An 18,949-nucleotide genomic window follows, 5' to 3' on the forward strand; every position below is an offset into this window, starting at 1 on the left:
CCCCTGCACCCACGTGGGAACCGGAGGAAGCTCTTGGCTCCTGGCTTCTGCCTGGTCAAGCCCCAGTCACTGCACCAGGGTATTGAACCAGTGAATGGGAGATCTCTCACTCTCTCTGTGTCTCTTCTTCTCTCTCTAACTCTGCCTTTCAAATAAATAAATATTTTTTTAAAAATTCAGCTATTTAATGGCATGTGATTTATTTCCCAATTTTGCCAAATACCAATGAAGTTGCTTTGAATATTTTTATTTAAATATTTGTTTTAACATAAGTTTTCTGTTGTTTTTCTTTTTTAAGATTTATTTATTTATTTGAAAGTCAAAGATACACAGAGAGAAGGAGAGGTAGAGGGAGCGAGAGAGAGAGAGAGAGAGAGGTCTTCTATCTACTGGTTCACTTCCCAAATAGCTGCAACAGCTGGAGGTGCGCTGATCCGAAGCCAGGAGCCAGGAGTTTCTTATGGGTCTCCTACATGGGTGCAGGAATCCAAGCACTTGGGCCACCTTTCACTGCTTTCCCAGGCCATAGTAGAGAGGTGGATCAGAAGTGGAGCAGCTGGGACTCAAACCAGCATACATATGGGATGCCAACACTGCAGGTGGCGGCTTTTCCTACTACCCTATAGTGCTATCCCCTTCTGTTGTTTTTTTTTAAAATAAATACCTAGCAATGCAATTGCTGGGTTGAACAATTATTGCATGCTTGAATATTTAGGAAACTACCAATTGTTTTCCAAAGTGATGGTACTAGTTTACATTTCTATCAGTAACATTTAATGACCCAGTTTCACCACCTTTTTTTTTTTCTTACATTGCTTTGGTCTGTTTGGACAGTAAAATTGGTAAATAAATAAATAGCTCATGTAAGAACAGCCTGTAAAACGTCAGTTCAAAAAGTCCAAAGGGTAAAACGGCTGGCGATACATAAAGCAAACCGTCTCAAGCAAGGGCCTGTCTGACTTGGCTGAGCTGCCAGGGCTCCCAGGTAAGCAGCAGATGCCTTATACTCCTGCAGAGTGTCTGAGAGACCCCAAAACTTTGCTTGGGCTAAATTAAGATAAATAAATCTTTTCTTTCCAAAATAGGATCATGACCTATAAAATGCTTCAAGTAGCTCTGTGTTCAACATTGCTTATAGGTAAGAGTGTATTTCTTTTTTATTTAATCGGATTTTTTACAGCTTTCAGGTTGATAACTCCTTTTGACTTTTTAGAGAAATGAACAAATACGTTTTCTCAGTAGACTTAAAGTGTTGCAGGAAACAAACTATTGTTTCCATGCTGTGGTTTTGGACATGCTGATGTTAACTATGTGTGTGACCATTTTATTCCTAATTATGTACTTACATATTAATATGTTACTGTTGCTAAGAAGTCTGTTTAATTGCTTCCTCCAAAGAAATGCCCTGGTTTCCTTGCACAAAGGAAAATTTTAAATCTTCTTTAGAAACTATAAAACCTACATAGTACTATTATATGGAGACCTCAAATACTTTGGGAGTGTGAATTCATTAACCTTTAGGGCAAATCGTAGCTCCAAGTGGTGTTTGAAAGGCAGATGAAGAAAGTCACCAGAGGCCAGGTGATTTGCTGTCAGATTGACCCAGTAACTCAATGGCTTATATCAGCATTGAACTGAGGGGTCATTTTTTTTTTTTTTTTTTTTTGCTGTGACAAAATCTGAAAATACTTAACAAAAGTATAAAATATCTTCACAGTTAAAACTGTATAGCTCATAAGTATTTCTGATAAAGATACTTAAATTAGGATAAATTACTGTTTCTATAAGCTTGAGAGTCAAGCAAAATATATATATATTTTGAAGCTTCTCTATATAGGTAGATGATACATAGATAGATAAATAGATGATAGATAAGAAAGAATGAATAAAATAAAGAGAAATAAATAGCTGTGTGCAAGTAATCTTTAGTTCCTAAGCATAGAAATAATTTAATAGAGTTTTAATCAATACTGTACTTTGCATTTGAGTCATACTAGGGTTTAAAAATCTTTAGCCAAGCCACAGGCAGTTATCACCAAAGCAAATACAATCATGCACAGTTATAGCTCACATCTCCTGATGAAAAAAAGCGAGGCTGATGTAGTTTCAATGCCTGGGAGTGCACTGTGAATTAGTCATTAGCTTATATATAACCCATTAGTATAATGCTTTGCTTTGATGCTGATCCTTGCAGTTGACATTAGAGGGGGTGAGGCGGATGCCTGCGAAACTAAAGCACTATGGTTGGTTCTCATTCACTTGTGAATGCTGCAGGCTCAACCACATCTAACAAAGGAAAATGGCTCTGTAAAATTTCTTAAGAAACTTTAGATTTCCTTAAGAAACCAGTCTGAATTAATGTCACCTCTAGTTGAGATAAATCTCCCTGTAAAAAGAACTGATTTGATTGAGTTCACGTCAAAAAAAAATAATAAAGAGGTTGACGTTCTGCCATAGTGGGTCAAGTTGCCACCTATGACACAAGAATCCTTTATGCACACTGGTTCTTTTCCCCGCTGCTCCACTTCTGATCCAGCTCCATGCCAATGGCTTGGGAAAGCAGCAGAAGGTGGCCCAAGTGGTTGGGTCCCTATCACGCACATGAGAGACCTGACTCCTGTTTCAGCCTGGCCATTGAGGCCATTTAGGGGAGTGAACTAACAGATGGAAGCTCTCTCTCTCTCTGCATCGCTCCCTCTCTTTCTATAACTGTGCTTTTCAAATAATTAAATAAATCTTTAAAATAAATAGATAAAAAAATCATTCTGTGGCTGAAGTTTATGAAATAATAAATGGGAAACTGGGAAGTAATGACAAAGAAGCATTTGCATTGCTGTCAGCCCTTCAGGCTTCAGGGAGGAAGTCCTGGCTTGCAGGCTGAGGGGAACCAGATTCACTCATCGTTCTGCTAACTGACATTTTCTAGATCACATAGCTGTAGAGTAGGAAACAGCTCAAATCAATTTTCTTTGGATCTTCTTTTTCTTTAAAGAACGGAGCCTGTACATCTGCATTTCTCTGGAGCTCTTTTCCTTATTATAAGGACTAGACTAGCTGTCTAGAAAATCACTTCTCTCTAGAGCTTAATTTATGTAGGTAGGGAGAAGGTTGCATCTGTTTTTCTGTTGGGGATGCTGAAACCAAAAATGATGAGATGCCAACTCAAGTGATTATACTTATTATCCAAATTCCCAAGTTATGCTACTGATTTCTTTTTTCAAAATAGGAACTTACACAATTTGGAGATGATTCTTTGTTCAGAGAGTCAGAAGCTACAGTGGTGCTGTTTGATTTTTTTAAATAAATAAATAAGCCTACAAGGAACATTTAAATCAGCAAATATTAATTGTACTGCTTTAACTTATTTTATATGTCAGGGCTTTATATATGCTATCTTAATTGTATTCTCATGACCATTCTGAAAATAGGTGCTTTGCTTCCCACTTTCTAGAGGAAAGAGAGCTTAGTGAAATGACCAATTTGAACAATTTTAATCACATTTGGATGCTGTATTCACATCCAAATTCTGCATGAAAGAACTCTGAGAACAAAACTCTTCTTCCTGCCACACAAATTATCAATGCCAGACTGGAGACAGGCAGCAGAATATCAGGCAAGAGATCCTTCTGAAGTAGAGTCGAGTCAGTATGCAGCCATTGCTTCCACAAGAAGAGAGCGGAAGTCAGGGAACAGGGAGATCTTGTGTGACAAAATAGAGCAGAGCCAAGACAGAAGGAAAGGCTTTCAATGACAGCTCCTACTTGAACAAATAGTGAGTGAAAGGCAGCACTAAATTCCACATGATCATCTCCACAGGGCAGTTATTAAAACCAAACAGACAGGCCGGCGCCGCGGCTCACTAGGCTAATCCTCCACCTTGCAGCGCCGCACACTGGGTTCTAGTCCCAGTCAGGGCGCCGGATTCTGTCCTGGTTGCCCCTCTTCCAGGCCAGCTCTCTGCTGTGGCCCAGGAGTGCAGTGGAGGATGGCCCAGGTGCTTGGGCATGCACCCCATGGGAGACCAGGAGAAGCACCTGGCTCCTGGCTTTGGATCAGCGCAGTGCGCCGGCCGCGTCGGCCATTGGAGGGTGAACCAATGGCAAAAGGAAGACCTTTCTCTCTGTATCTCTCTCTCTCACTGTCCACTCTGCCTGTCAAAAAAAAAAAAAAAAAAAAGGAATTCACATAAAGAGGAAATGTGGAAAATAAATATATTTGGAAAGTATTTCATCAAATAAACGAATTTTTGAACGTTACATTGCTTTTTGGTTGTTTCTAATGCATATATTTCTAAAGAGTGCTTTCATTGCCATTCTACTAAAATAAAATAATAAAAAATAGACTTATTTTCTCTCAGCAATTGCGTTCTCCTATTTGATTTGGCAGCTGGAGTTGACCCACACATGAAATGATTTAGGGGTCTATGCCCACATTTTTTACCTACAATAAGATCTGTCTATAAAGTCTGAGTATACTTTTTTTTTTTTTTAGACAGAGAGCAAAATAAACTGCCGCGGTCTTTATTTCGTTGCTCTAGCTCTTGTTTTTCACTCCACAGTTAGTAACAAATGTTGATTTGTGTTGAATGATTTTCTATTTGGCTTTGATTTTTGACAAGAGCTTTGAAGCTCACATTTTCTGGCCCCTAACCCTGTCAGTACCGCCACTCTTTTTTTGCCTCCTTCACAGTCACAGGAAGAGAGGCCCTTTTCAGTCACCCTGTGCTTCTCCAGTTCCTGAGAGAGTCTGATGCCTTTATTTTATAAGATTTTTTAGATTTATTTATTTATTTGAAAGGCAGAGATACAGAGAAAGAAGGAGAGAGAGAAGTCTTCTATCCTCTGGTTCAGTCCCCAAATGGCCACAGTGGCCAGGGCTGGGTCAGGCAGAAAGCCTGGCGCTTGGAACTCAACCCAGGTTGCCCATGTGGGCAGCAGACACCTAAGTACTTCAGCCATCTTCCACTGCTTTCCCAGGAGCATTAGCAGGGAGCTGGATTGGAAGTGGAGCAGCTGGGACTTGAACCAGAGCCCAAATGGAATGCCAGCACTGCAGGCAGAGGCCCAACTTTATGCCACAGTGCCAGGCCCTATTTTAAGATTTTATTCTTAATTTTACTTACTTAGCTGAGCTAATGATTAACTGGTGCTCTCAATTAAGTACTTTGTGAGAAAAAAAAACTAAGAAATAATTTACTTGTAGGAAAAATGTCATTGTTTATGTCTACATTCAGGCACACTGGATGCTATCTATACCGCATCATTTGTCACAGCTTTGGACATATGAATCCATCTACACATTTAGGTAGTCACCCAGAAGCAGTCACTCTTGAGTTATATAAAATGTCACCTTTCATGAGTTGTAAATTTCTCTATCCACAGGATTAAAATCTAATAAAAACCTAGCATGTCCAAGGAAATCACATGACTACATGTGTGAGCACATATGTCATCATTTATGTGTTGGGAGCAGGTTCACACAGATTTCAGTTCAATTCGTGTGATAATAATTCTTACTTATTTCTTGAAGTAGTCAGTACATCAGCAGTTGTGATATCAGCCAAGCGAACACTCCTGATGGAAACGTTTAGTTATGAGTGCATTCTATGAGGAGAGCTGACTCTTCCAGGGGTGTGAGAGCTGGGCCTGCAGCTCAGCATTCTGCTTTTCTAGTTCTCTTCCATCCACCCTCTCTGCCCTCCGTCTTGTGATAACCTCTATCTGCACTGTTCCTTTTGCACATGGCTTTTCTTTCAAAACCTTCTATCTTTTGTAATTTTCCTTCTTGTTTTCTCTCCATCCTTTTATTTCTTGATTTCTCTCTCCCCCTCCTTACTTCCTTTCTCTTCTTCACACTACCTCTCTTATAACCCAAACTTTCTCCTATCTAGTCTCCTCCAACTTTCTCTCTTTCTCTCTCTCCCAACAATTTTAACTGAACTAAAACAAAGTGAGATACTCTAGTGTACTAAATATAACTCTTTTGTTTTTTACTATAAATGATCCTAGTTGAAATCTGGGGGGAAATAATCACTTTTTCATTATGTGTAAAGAAAATTCTTATTTTTTTTCCAAGTCTGTCTTTGTTTTTTCTAATTTTTTAATTTTAATTTTTTATTAGTTTTTAACAGATACAGTATAGTTAGTAGATGCAGTCCTAAGAACATAATGATATTCCCTCTTGCCCTCCTTCCTTCTCTTTCTCCCTTTTCTTTTAAGAAACTTATTAACACAAAAGATATTTCAGTTTAATCAAATATGAACCTAGAGTATTTTATCCTCTTACAAAATCACAAATTTTTCCCACATTTAAAGAGATTTTTGAAAATGTTACCATATTGTATGTCCTGTTCTCATGATCCTTTTCTCCTAAGTTCCCAGAAATCATTTCTACCTTATTTCAGTACTTAGGTTGAATCTGCACATAACTTTATGGGGTCTTATTTCATCTTTTTTTAGTAGATAAACATGTTAAAGGTAAGAACCGAAACTCAATCCAATAGAAATAGCAAATAATGAATATTGTCCTTTAAATATTTATACTGAGTGCTGGGTGCTTTGTTTCAGGGTCATATGCTTAAGTATTAAACTCATGGCAGGACTGTAGTTTTTATTCTTTGTTTCTAGTCCCAATATCAGGGAGCACTACAAATAATAGCTCCAGTCAGATTCTAAGGCAAATAGCTAGAAATGGACATAGACTGTAAATCTGCCAGGTATTTTATGCTTTTTGTTCCCACTGAATCCTATTTCATTCATTTCAAAGACATGCAGACATTGAAATTTACATGAGGAAGGGAATTCACTACAATGGCTACCCAGGGATGACAAGTTCCTGCTGCATGGAAGGCTCTGGTCTGTGCTCTTTTTTATTTTTCCCATGTCTTGGGCTCTGAGACAAGACTCTTGGGTTCTCTGGACCACTTCCCCAAATAGCATCCATCTTCCTTGTCCTGGTTTTGATCAAGTTGAGAAGTAGACCAAACGTGATTATGGTAGACAAGTCATGTCCTTTATTACTGAGAAGGAATTATGAAGAAGATGTAGCTTAGTGCGAGGACATAAATGCCGGATGACCAGATCCCAACACTTGACAGATTTACTATCCATTGCAGGCTGCAGAACAAACACAGAAAGTGCATCCCCTGAGGCAACTCAGTCTCCAGAGGAAAGAGGAAGAGCTGAGCGGGACATGCTGAGTTATATTTCTTGGGTTTACCTCATGAATGAGGCAGTGCACCATGTAGGGGCAGAGCGCACAAAAGGACAGAGATTACTGTAAATTAGCTCCGTCTACAGGGAATAAAGCAAAAATGTGTCAGGAAACTAAGCCTTATAATTCTCCATCTTAAGTTTAACATTAGGCTTTCTAGTCTTCTTTTAGTCTGAAGGTTCCTGACACAGTATCATTTTCATGGTCATATGCATAGTGTACAGACTATACAGTCATTTTTCTGCCATGGTGATGATAATACAGGGAGTTTTTCCATTTCAAATGATGCAATTTCTGTGATTCCCATACTGCTCACTTGGCCATGATGGGCATCCATTCCTTTATGCATAATGCAAATACATTTTTATTTGTTTTGTTTTCATTACCACATAGGCCTATTTTGACCTCCTTTTCATTTATTTATGTCTGTCTCATTGCTGAATTTTCTCATCATGTAAATTCCATGAAGGCAATTGGAGCTGAGCCCACTCACCTTAATCTATATGCTTCTGATGACATCAAAGCATACAGAGAAAGTTCGTTTTGGCTAATGACTTGTTTGTTGTGAATACATTCTGGTTCAAATTAATACAGCTGGAAAAGACTTAGAGATCATATAATGCAGCCTTGTTTGACAGAAGAGGAGATGAAGGTGCAGTAATAAGAACTGGCTGGCTGAACTCGCTGGTCACAGACTTGACCAGCAAAAGCCCCTTTGTCTCTGATCGCTCTTGGCTTGTGTGGGGAGATCTGTGCTCCTGAACAGCTCCAGCCTAAGTGTTTGCCTTAATTCTACTGCACAGAATATTCTGCCGGAGGATACTTGAGAAGTGTTTAGATAGAACACTGACAGATCCTTTTAAAATTGACTATGAAATAAGATGAAAAGAAGGGAGGCCATGCAGGTAGTTGGATAGAAAGACAGAAAGATATTGTTCATAGCTTATTGTCATAAAGTTTTAAAAAGGGATAAACCTGGCTGATATTGCCTACATTAACACACGCACACACACACACACACACAGATACACACACACACAGCCATTTCAAAACCAACAGCAATAAAGCCCGGGCTTCGGTTTTCAAGTGCCAGCACTATCATGAGGCTCGCCAAGTCAAAACCCTGGCCTTGCTCTCACTAACTTTCAAGGTTGATCAGGCAGAATGAAAAAGGGAGGAGAAACTTCTCAAGCAGAAAGGATAATAGCATGTCCTGTTATATTACTTGCATTTTATTTCCAGCCCTGCCACTGACTTCCTATGTGACCTTGAGCGAGTCATTTCATCTCCGTGTATCAATTTTCTCATTTGCAATGTAGGATAATAAATACTGCTTTCTGTCTGTCTCGTGGGTGATGCTATTATCACCATCAATTAATATTTATTAGATGTCTGTTGGGCCCATAATGCTGAGATACGTGCTTTGTCCTGGGGAGGGGAAGGAAATTATATCAATAAAACAATTTCCATGAGAAAAAGATGAAGATTTACAAAAGACAGAATTATTAGAGCTTAAAAATGGCTAGGGTATATATTTAAAGCCTGCTTCTCTGCCAAGATTTATGTAATAACAATTTTTTTCTTAGTGATTGTACAATGTGTCAGGATAATTGTGTTTCAGACATTAGGTTTTACTTTGGGATAATCCCACACCAGACTTTGTAAAGCAATTACTGAAAATTCTTTATCTATGAGTTATAATATAAGCATCATTTATTTAGAAATATTATTTATTGATTGTACTGTATTTAATTTGCATGGACATTTTGTTTTGAAAATGTTTTTTAACACGCTAATAACGCATAAGATACGCATCATCATAAGTCACACTTTTTTTACTAAAACAGAAACTTCATTGCTGGTTGGTTCACACTGGGCACATGAATGAGGGTTCCTTTTGATCCTGTCTTCCCATCCCCACTGTTGTTTACCTGTTTCAGGCCCTACTTACCTCTCATGTGGGTTAGAAAAAGAGCCTCCAAATCTGGGTCCCTCATTCTGCTCTCTTACTTTTACCATCAGTCCTTCACACCATGGAGAAACAGATCTTTCAAAATAAACCTGTGAATGGATCAACGTAATGTGGTATAAACACACAACATATTACTCAGCCTTAAAAAGGAATGAAATGTTGACACATGTACAAAATGGATGGACTTTGAAGATATGCTAAGTGCAATAAATAACAGATATTGTATGATTGTGCTATTTAAGTTATTTAGAAGAGTCAAATTCTTAGAGATAGAATGGTGGCTCCCAGCAACTCGGGGAGGGGGTCATGGAGAGTATGAAGTTTCATTCGAGAAAGTGAAATATATTTAGAAATGGGTAGTGCTGATGGTTACAAAACAACATGTATGGGGGCCAGCGCTGTGACTCATTTGGTTAATCCTCCGCCTGAGGTGCTGGCATCCCATATGGGTGCCGGGTTCTAGTTCCGGTTGCTCCTCTTCCAGTCCAGCTCTCTGCTGTGGCCCGGGAGTGCAGTGGAGGATGGCCCAAGTGCTTGGGCCCTGTACCCCATGGGAGACCAGGAGGAAGCACCTGGCTCCTGGCTTTGGATTGGTGCAACACCGGCTGTAGCAGCCATTCTGGGGGTGAATCAAAGGAAGGAAGACCTTTCTCTCTGTCTCTCTCCCACACTGTCTATCTCTATCTGACAAAAAAATAAAAAAAAAAAATTTTTAAAGAAGTATGTACTTAATCTCATTGAATTGGATGCTCAAAAATGATTAGAATGAGAAGTTTTATTGTTTGTATATTTTATCAAAATAAAAAAATGTTTAAAAGTAAATCTGGCCCTATCATTTTCTTATGCAGAAATTATCATTAACTTCTTGTTATGACAGTAAAAATTCTTTGGAAATGAACTCCAGCTTGTTTTTCCAACATTATCTCTGACAATATCCGCACCACAGCCTTATCTTTGAATTACATTGGCAAAGTGAGAGTCACTGAGCCTGAACCCTACCTAATCCTTAGCTCTCCAATCTCTCAACCTAGAATGCATGCTCTATGCATTCAATCCCTTCCTCCCAACTGTTTTTTTTTTTTAGTTTTTATTTATTTGACAGGTAGAGTTATAGACAGTGAGAGAGAGAGAGACAGAGAGAAAGGTCTTCCTTCCGCTGGTTCACTCCCCAAATGGCCGCTACAGCGGGCACTGTGCTGATCTGAAGCCAGGAGCCAGGTGCTTCTCCTGGTCTCCCATGCAGGTGCAGGGGCCCAAGCACTTTGGGCCATTCTCCACTGCCTTCTCGGGCCACAGCAGAGAACTGGACTGGAAGAGGAGCAACCGGGACTAGAACCTGGCGCCCATATGGGATGCCAGTGCCAAAGGTGGAGGATTAACCAATTGAGCCACGGCGCCGGCCCTAGCCAACTGTTGAAACCATATGTAACTGTAACTCAAAATGCAATTCTCTACGAGACTTCCATGCCAATATCAGAATTAAATACTCCCACTAAGGATAGTCTAATTATGAGATGTCATCTTCTCATTTTCCATGAGCTTTAGCTCCAATGGGTGTTTCCCAATAGCCAGCATTGTTTGTTTCCTATCTATACAGCAAACAATGATTGACAAGAGTTATTTTTTATTTATCTGATCACGCAATGACCATCATCAGAGCAGAGACTGGGGTGGGGGAAGAAAAGAATTTAAGGTACAATATTTGCACAGGCTTTAGATGGAATTCCTTCTTACATTTTGTGCCTTAGGAGTCTCACTAACCTCATTAACATCCCAGTGCCAGTGATCAGTAATTTTCCTTCACAATAGAAAGTAATTTTAACGCATTGTGTTAGTTATCCACAACTGCATAACCAATTTGCTTGAACCTTAGCAACTTAAAACAATTAACAGTTACTACTTCAATTTCAGGATCAGAAATTTGGGAGTGGCTTAGCGAGGTGGTTCTGCCTCAGCATTTCTCGCGATGATACAGGAGAGATGTCAGTAGAGGACATCGACTGCTGCTGGGTGGACTGGGCAAAAGCTGCAGGTGCCCAGGTGCTCCCTGACATGGCTGCTGGTGGGAGGCTTCATTTCCTTGCCTGGTGTCCCTCTCCCTCAGGGCTGCTTGTGCCCAAGTGTCCCAGTGCTCAATAACAACACTTTGTCCTAAACTCCCGTAGTACAATAAAACCGTGTGTTGCCTTGCTTTGTGTTCTACCTTTGACCTTTGCTCCCAACCATATATGAAGCACCAAAGAGGGGAGTTTCATATTTTATAGCTCACTATAATCCCCATCCATCCAGGACATTGGTGTACACAGCCCTGTTAATGATGAAGCTAGCAAGAGCCTAACATAATGTTACTTGTAGCTTACACTTTGTAATAAGTGATCTTTTATCACAAATGGTGAATAATTATATTGTTGCCATATATAGGCCAGACATAAATATATTCTTTTTATTGATTCAAGTTATAATTTTGAACAGTATTGTTATACTTATGAATGTAAACACAATTTAGAAAATAGTTAAAATTATTGGTAGTTAAAGCGTGAAGGCCCTAAAATGTCTTGATTTTTCAAATTATCATCTTTTTTTCTTTAAGGTAGGAGGAATACAAAATACAAGCCAGTTCAATTTACTGATAAATCAATCAATTATAGCCAAATAAATCAAAATGACAGGAGAGCAGTCTGCTTCAAACTAACAGATGCATTCTGTTTTGGAAGGGTAAGAGAGCAAGAATAAGACTGGATTCTTTGGTTTGGGCCATCTTTGATCTAGTCCTCATAGCTATCTTTTGTATATTGTAATAATAGCCCTTTGCATACAAGAAAAAACTAGTGGCCAGCACTGTGGTGTAGCAGATAAAGCCACTGCCTGTAGCGCCGGCATCCCATATGGCCACCTGTTCAAGACCCGGCTGCTCCACTTCTGATCCAACTCTGCACTAGGGCCCCTGCACCCATGTGGGAGACCTGGAAGAAGCTCCTGGGTCCTGGCTTTGGTCTGGTTCAGCTGATTGTTGCAACTATGTTGGAAGTGAACCAGTGGATGGATGATCTTTCTCTCTCTCTATCTCTCTCTATCTCTCTCTACCTCTGCCTCTCTGTAATGTTGCCTTTCAAGTAAACAATAAGTCTTTTTTTTTTGAAAAAGAAAAAATACTTGAAAAATTAAGCAATTTTCAGGCAGGCACTGTGGCATAGTAGGTGGAGCCACTGCTTGCTGTGCCGGCATCCCATGTGGGCACCAGTTCAGGTCCCTGTTGCTCCACTTCTGGTCCAGCTCCCTGTTGGTGTGCCTGGGAATGCAGCAGAGAATAGCCCAAGTTGTTGGGCCCTTGCACCCAGGTGGGAGGCCTGGAAAAAGCTCTTGGCTCCTGGCTTGGAACTGGCTCAGGTCCTGCCATTGTGGCCATTTGGGTAGTGAACATGCAGATGGAAAATTCTGTCTCTTTCTGCCTCTGCCTCTGCCTTTGCCTCTGTCTCTCTATAACTTTCCTTTCAAATAAATACATCAATTTTTCAAAAAAATTAAATAATTTTCCTAAAAATGTAATAGAGATAGGATTTTATTTATTTCAAAAAAACATTTTGAGCATACTTTCTGGTGCAGTGTTGTGGCACAGTGGGTTAACCTACTGTCTGCAAGGCCAGCACTCCAAATTGAAGTACCTGTTTGAGTCTTGGCTGTTCTGCCTCCATTCAAGCTCCCTGATAACGTGCCTAGGAAAGCATCAGAAGATGACCCAAGTCACCCATGGGGGAGACCCAGATGCAGTTCTAGGCTCCTGGCTTCAGCTAGGCCCAGGCTAGGCCACAATTGTTGCAGCCACTTGAGGAGTGAACTGGCAGATGAAAGATCTCTCTGTCTCTCCCTCTCTGTCACTCTGCCTTTCATATAAATAAAATAAGTCTTCTTAAAAGATATATTTACTTATCTGAGACAGAGAGATACAGACACACAATCAGGCAGAGGAAACATATAGGCAGACAGAAAAATCAAGAGTTCCCCACTGCTGTTTCACTCCCTAAATCCTCATAGACAGCTAGAACTAGACCGAGAGCCAGGACATCAACCCAGGTCTCCTCCATGGGTGGTGGAACCTAACCACTTGGCCTACTGACTGCTGCCTCTCAGGGTGCCTTCCAGCTGGGGGCTGAAATTTAGAGTGGAGCCATCCAAGAGGCAATTTATCTGTTAGGTCAAATGCCTACCCCAAAAGCTAGAATTTTAATTTAAACCTTCAGCCTCCTTTGTGTGTAAAGAAACTCTGAAATCCTTGTCCATACACCACAGAGTATATATTATATTATATTATATTATATTATATTATATGCAGGTCAGAGTGGTGGTGTAATGGTGACAAAAGGCATAAGAGCAGCCACCTCCCTCAGGCTTAGTTTTTGCAGAGTTTCCCTCTCAGGCACCCAGACCTCAAAGACCATAGCTATGCCATTTATTTTTTATTTTTTGTAAGTTTTTAAGGATTTTATTCAGTGAGAGAAATGCACAGGAGAGTATGAATTTTAATTAGGGGAGAAAAAGAAGTCTAGAAGCTAAGATGGGTCCATACCAAGCAGAGAGCAGGCCAGAAGCGAGCCTTGCGGAGCAAGCATGCAGGCAGGAAAGCAGAGAGCGATGACCTGAAGGCCATGCACTCTGAAGGCGCAGGGCAACAAGGGAGGCTATGTACTTTAAAGATTTACATTGAAGTGTAAATCATTGCCCTAAATGATATGCTCTTGGTCTGAATTGCAGGAGCACTAGGAGCACCATTTTTATGGGAGGACCCAGCAAACCAGTTCCTACATCTCAAAAGACACATAAATTTGCAAGATTACTGGGACTCAGATCATAGTCCAAATGTTTGGGGAAAAACATTGGCCGATCAGGTACTGTATTTATACTTAAAACAAGTGGTCAGGGCTGGCATTGTGGCACAGTGGTTAGACCACCATCTGCGACACCAGGATCCCAAGTGAGCACCTGCTTGAGTCCTGGCTTCTTCATTTCCTGGCCCAGCTCTGGCCTTGAGGCCATTTGGTGAATGAACCAGCAGTTGGAAGATCTCTCTCTCTCTCTCTCTCTCTCTCTCACACAGCCTCTCTGTCTCTCTGTCTTTCTCTGTAACTCTGCCTCTCAAAAAAATAAATAAATCTTAAAAGCAAAAGACAAACAGCAACAAAAACCAACAGGTCCTTTACTGTCTATCTTTTTAAATAAGTAATTTATCAGTTGGCATTAACACACCAATAGCCTAGCCCTGCCTTATTCTCTCTAGCCACTCTGAACTAACTTACTCTTTCTTCCCCAGGAAGTAGCTTTTTCCTGGTAAATTCCACCCCTTTGCTAAAGACTAAGCTCAAATGTCATCTCTTCTCTGAAACCCTACCCTTCTTTCCAAGGAAGCATTTATCCTTCCATCTTGCCCTTGTGAATGCTATTCACATGTGAATGGCTCTCAAAATGTTACATTAGAGATATTTGTTTCATATGCTTAACCTCTTTGCCTAAGATTGCAAGGGTAAGGTCTTATTGATAAAGGTAATTATTCATTCAACCTAATAAAATGATTGTTATGTAGTTAAGGTTTAATAAATCATTACTTGTTCGGGTAGGTGGATGAATGGATAGTGGTCACATTTTAATTCAATCTCAGCTGTTCAGTAGCTACTTTTCTTCTGTGACAGTTATTCAAGCTAGTTCCTTCATTTACTTGGACTTTTTGCATTTTCCTATTCATTCTCATTCCAATCCCAAAAGAAATAAAGGAGAAACTTGCATTAGCCAGTTTTATTTCATGGTTATTTTTCTCTGTTAGAAGAAGTAGAAAAGGGGCTGGCCCTGTAGTGCAGTGGTCTAAGCCTCCACCTGCGCTGCATCCTATATGGCCCCAGTTCATGTCTCAGCTGCTCTTCTTCTGATCCAGTTCTCTGCTATGGCCTAGGAAAGCAGTGGAGGATAGCCCAAGTGCTTGGGCCCCTGCACCCATGTGGGAGACCTAGAAGAAGCTCCTGGCTCCTGGCTCCTGGTTCCTGCCTTGGGATTGGCCCAGCTTCTGCTGTTGCAGCCACTTAGGGAGTGAACCAGCATATGGAAGGCCTTTCTCTCTGTCTCTCCCTTTCTCTCTGTATGTAACTCTGCCTCTCAAGTAAATAATAAATAAAAATCTATTTTTTTAAAAAAGGGAAGTAGAAAGATACCTCCTGTCCACTGGTCAACTCCCCCAAATGACTGCCATGTCTGGGATTGGGCCAGGCAGGAGCAAGAAGCCAGAAACTTAATCTAAGTCTCCCACGTGGGTGACAGGAACCTGATTGCTTGAGCTATCTATCACCTACTGCCTACCAGGGTCTCCCTTGGCAGAAAGCTGAAGAGTAGAGTTGGGTACTGAACCCAGGTAATCTGATATATAGGCCTCTTAACAAGCATGTTAACCACTAGGAGAAATATACACCCTTCATGTTTACTTTTCTAATGGAAAAAGACATTGAAACTCTAAGACAAATGAATTATTTTGAAGATTTCAATTATTTATGATTTCCTTCTTCCAACTTAGCAATTTGGAAAGCAAAGCTTTACAACAAGTCAACTAATTAATTTCTTCACTTACTCATTCATTTTTTCTGCATACTTAAGGCTCTCATTATCACCAGGCATCAGGTTGTACAAAGTCATAAAAACTGAATGTCCTTGTTTTTCTGGGGTCTCAGTCCTACCATTACTCTGCGTGGCTGAGTCTTTAGTGGTCTACCAGGATCAACTTGCTTCTCAGTGTTTGCTGATGAAAAACACCAGCTTGAATAATGCATATAATTTTATGTCTATTTCTTTCAAAGAGTCAACATTTATAGGAATTACAATAAGACATGTATTTATTTGGCAAATTAAATAACTGTGTAAGCTGGTAGACTGTGTCATCTTTATGAAATGTTAAAATTAGAGGCAGGTACAATCCTACCTCTAACTGTAGACCAATTCTGTGATCAATGGACAGTTACAGCAATGTAGGCAGAGTCTACCGCATTGGTTCATACTGTGGCCCACAAATGCTGCAAAACTCTTCAGTGTCAAAGTACAGACAGCTAACAATATAAAACCCAAACCCTATTTGGTATAATTCTTACAATTCTTCCATTATGTATTTTTGACAGTTTTTAGGAGTATCTGTGGTTATTAGAACTGCTGCACCATCTGCTTCACACACTCAGATCGTGACTTGTGTTTCCTTTCATTGCAGGCTCTTGAAACGTGGCATGCTTTGAAAACAACTGCCCAGTATTATTTGGGTGTGAATATCTTCACCTATGACATTTCCTCTGTCCAATAAATGTGCTCTACCGATGAAAGCAAAACAAGGATGGTGGGAATCAGTATGGCAATACACCAAACCCACGGAAGAGCTGAGGGCAAATCCATGCCATTTCTAGATTATTTATTATGTCTGTCTCATAGAGTTGATGAAAGGAATAATGAAAATCCATGTAAAGGCTTGGAATTAGAAGTTCACAATAAATTGTAGCTCTTGAAATGAGAACCAAATAAAAGTATAGTAATAATATTTACCCAAATGTGAACTTTTATGGCAAAGAAAAGCAAAAACCAAAAAAATTAATGTCCGTAGTTTATACCTGTTGCTTCCTACTGCCTTTTATTTAAAAGGGCTACTTTATATATATATATATATATATATATATATATATATATAAGTTCTGAGAAGCAGGGATATTTCAAATGGAACAGCAGCTATGAACTACTGACACTATTTTTCCCACATCTTCACCAGCATTAGTTGTTTGTTGATTTCTGTATGAAAGGCATTCTAACTGGGATTAGGTGAAACCTCCTTGTATTTCGATTTGTGTTTCCTTGACAACTAGTGATCCTGAGCATTTTTTCATGTGTCTGTTGGCCATTTGGATTTCCTCTTTTAAAAAATGCTTGTTCAAGTCCTTAGCCCATTTCTTAACTGGGCTTTTTGTTTTGTTGTTGTTGAGTTTATGAGGTCTTTATATTTTCTGGTTATTAATCCTTTATCAGTTGCATAGTTTGCAAATAATTTTTCCCATTCTTTTGGTTGCCTCTTCACTTTGCTGAGTATTTCTTTTGTGTGCAGAAGCTTCTCAATTTGATTTAATCACACTGCTCAATTTTGGCTTTCATTACCTGTGTTTCTGAAGTCTTTATTTTAAAGAGCTCAGGATCACTAGCCATCAGGGAAAATGGTACCCCAACCCACTGTTGTGAATTGGTACAGCCACTGAGGAAGACAGTATGGAGATACCTCAAGTCTATGCTTTTGAAACTGTTTTCATCAGAGGTGTATTGCTGAAGGCAGTCAAGAAAACAATCTTAACTTACATAACTAGCAGATGGTGGCTGGGAACCCATTGGAATCCACTCACCTGTAAGAGCAAACTTCCTTAGAAGTTTTTCAAAATGTGTACAAGTTTCTACCTTCTGTTCCATAATATACTGATTTTGTTTTTACTTGAAGTAGCCATTGTAACTTATTGTCCTGGTACATTTATTAATCTTTTGCAATAAAACTGGAAAATGGCTGTGGAAAAAAGTGGACTACATTTATCCTAAACCTTCCATGTATTTCAGGAATACCACTTCAGTTTGAGAAGTAGTGAGATTGGGCCCCACCCCCATCCCAGATAACAGATAACTGAAATTGTTATCTTTAAATCTTTACTTTTTCCATATCCCTACCTCATGTGTTCTTTTTATCAATTTCTTTTGGACTAGTAAGGTAAATAGAAACATTCCCCCTAAGACCATTATTGGTCTTATGTAGTCTTACAATGATCTTAAGCACTTTTTGAACAACAGGTAAATCAGTAAAACCAGACCCCATGATGCTGCACTGTAACGTCTTTGGCCCCTGTAATCAAAAGGACACTAACAACTATTCAATATTCCTCACTTCCTATCCTATTGCCTAAAGGCAACTTCAGTGGGAAATTTGAGGCTGATTTATGATTCATTGTGTTAGTTGCTACCCATTTCCAATAAACATAAACATTAATTTTTAAATCTAACTACGACTAAATAGCAAAATAAGAAAAATTAATAATTTGGTTTTGCAGGAAACAAATTGGAGAGTATACACACAAACATATCTGTACTTTTTTCAATAATAATGTGTATTTTGCTACCACAAAGTTCCATTCTTTGATTTTTTTAATAAAAAATAGAATATCTTTTCATTACTCAAGGTTCTCAGGAAAACAGAAATATATGTCTCACTCAATCATGGACACATAGAAGTAATATATGTAATTACCATATTTTATAGCTTTTTTATTATAGCATATTTATACTCAAAGTATACTTGTATACTTGTGTTATCCTTACTGTGGTGTACAGTTACACTATTATAAGATTTTTTAAGGTTAGAATTTAATTGTAATTTATTTTTGAAATTCCAACAATATTCAAAGCAGTTTCTGGTGTGCAATAAGTATCTGGTGAATATATAAGTATTGATGAAGAGGGTGCCTATCAGGGAGGTAAATGGTATTTACAAGATTTCATTCTAATCCTTTCTATATCCATGGCAGGACAAATAAATATGATGTTATACAGTTTATCCACTTGCTATCTAGCAACTCCATAAAAGAACTGAATAAAAACTCGCTAGCATTTTTTTCAAGACTGATCTTTAATTGCCTCCACTCAGCTGACCCAGCCCCAAAAACCATCCACCCTTCAGTGCCAGTTCATTATAATTTAAATAGAATAATTCATGGATGGGAGCTACTGTAC

At 39.3% G+C, this 18,949-nt stretch overlaps 1 protein-coding gene across 1 annotated transcript; it reads left to right on the top strand.

The window, feature by feature from the left end:
* Positions 1 to 913: 913 nt before the first annotated feature.
* C4H3orf85 (chromosome 4 C3orf85 homolog) lies at positions 914 to 18,464 on the top strand. The gene is made up of 4 exons (XM_051819077.3): positions 914 to 985; positions 1,086 to 1,138; positions 13,934 to 14,067; positions 16,416 to 18,464. The coding sequence occupies exons 2-4, from the start codon at positions 1,090 to 1,092 to the stop codon at positions 16,503 to 16,505; spliced, it is 273 nt and encodes a 90-aa protein (XP_051675037.2). The 5' UTR covers positions 914 to 985; positions 1,086 to 1,089; the 3' UTR covers positions 16,506 to 18,464.
* Positions 18,465 to 18,949: the final 485 nt, after the last annotated feature.

Source organism: Oryctolagus cuniculus, chromosome 4 (assembly GCF_051225735.1).
Source record: "Oryctolagus cuniculus isolate XC-2025 breed Fujian yellow rabbit chromosome 4, ASM5122573v1, whole genome shotgun sequence".
NCBI lineage: Eukaryota > Metazoa > Chordata > Mammalia > Lagomorpha > Leporidae > Oryctolagus > Oryctolagus cuniculus.

What these genes read in the sequence shown, in the direction of transcription:
- C4H3orf85 (XM_051819077.3), top strand. Translation starts at nt 1,090, where the DNA reads ATGACCTATAAAATGCTTCAAGTAGCTCTGTGTTCAACATTGCTTATA. An exon ending in GTGTTCAACATTGCTTATAG is followed by an intron (nt 1,139 to 13,933) that starts GTAAGAGTGTAT and finishes TCTGAATTGCAG; the next exon opens with GAGCACTAGGAGCACCATTT. An exon ending in GAAAAACATTGGCCGATCAG is followed by an intron (nt 14,068 to 16,415) that starts GTACTGTATTTA and finishes CTTTCATTGCAG; the next exon opens with GCTCTTGAAACGTGGCATGC.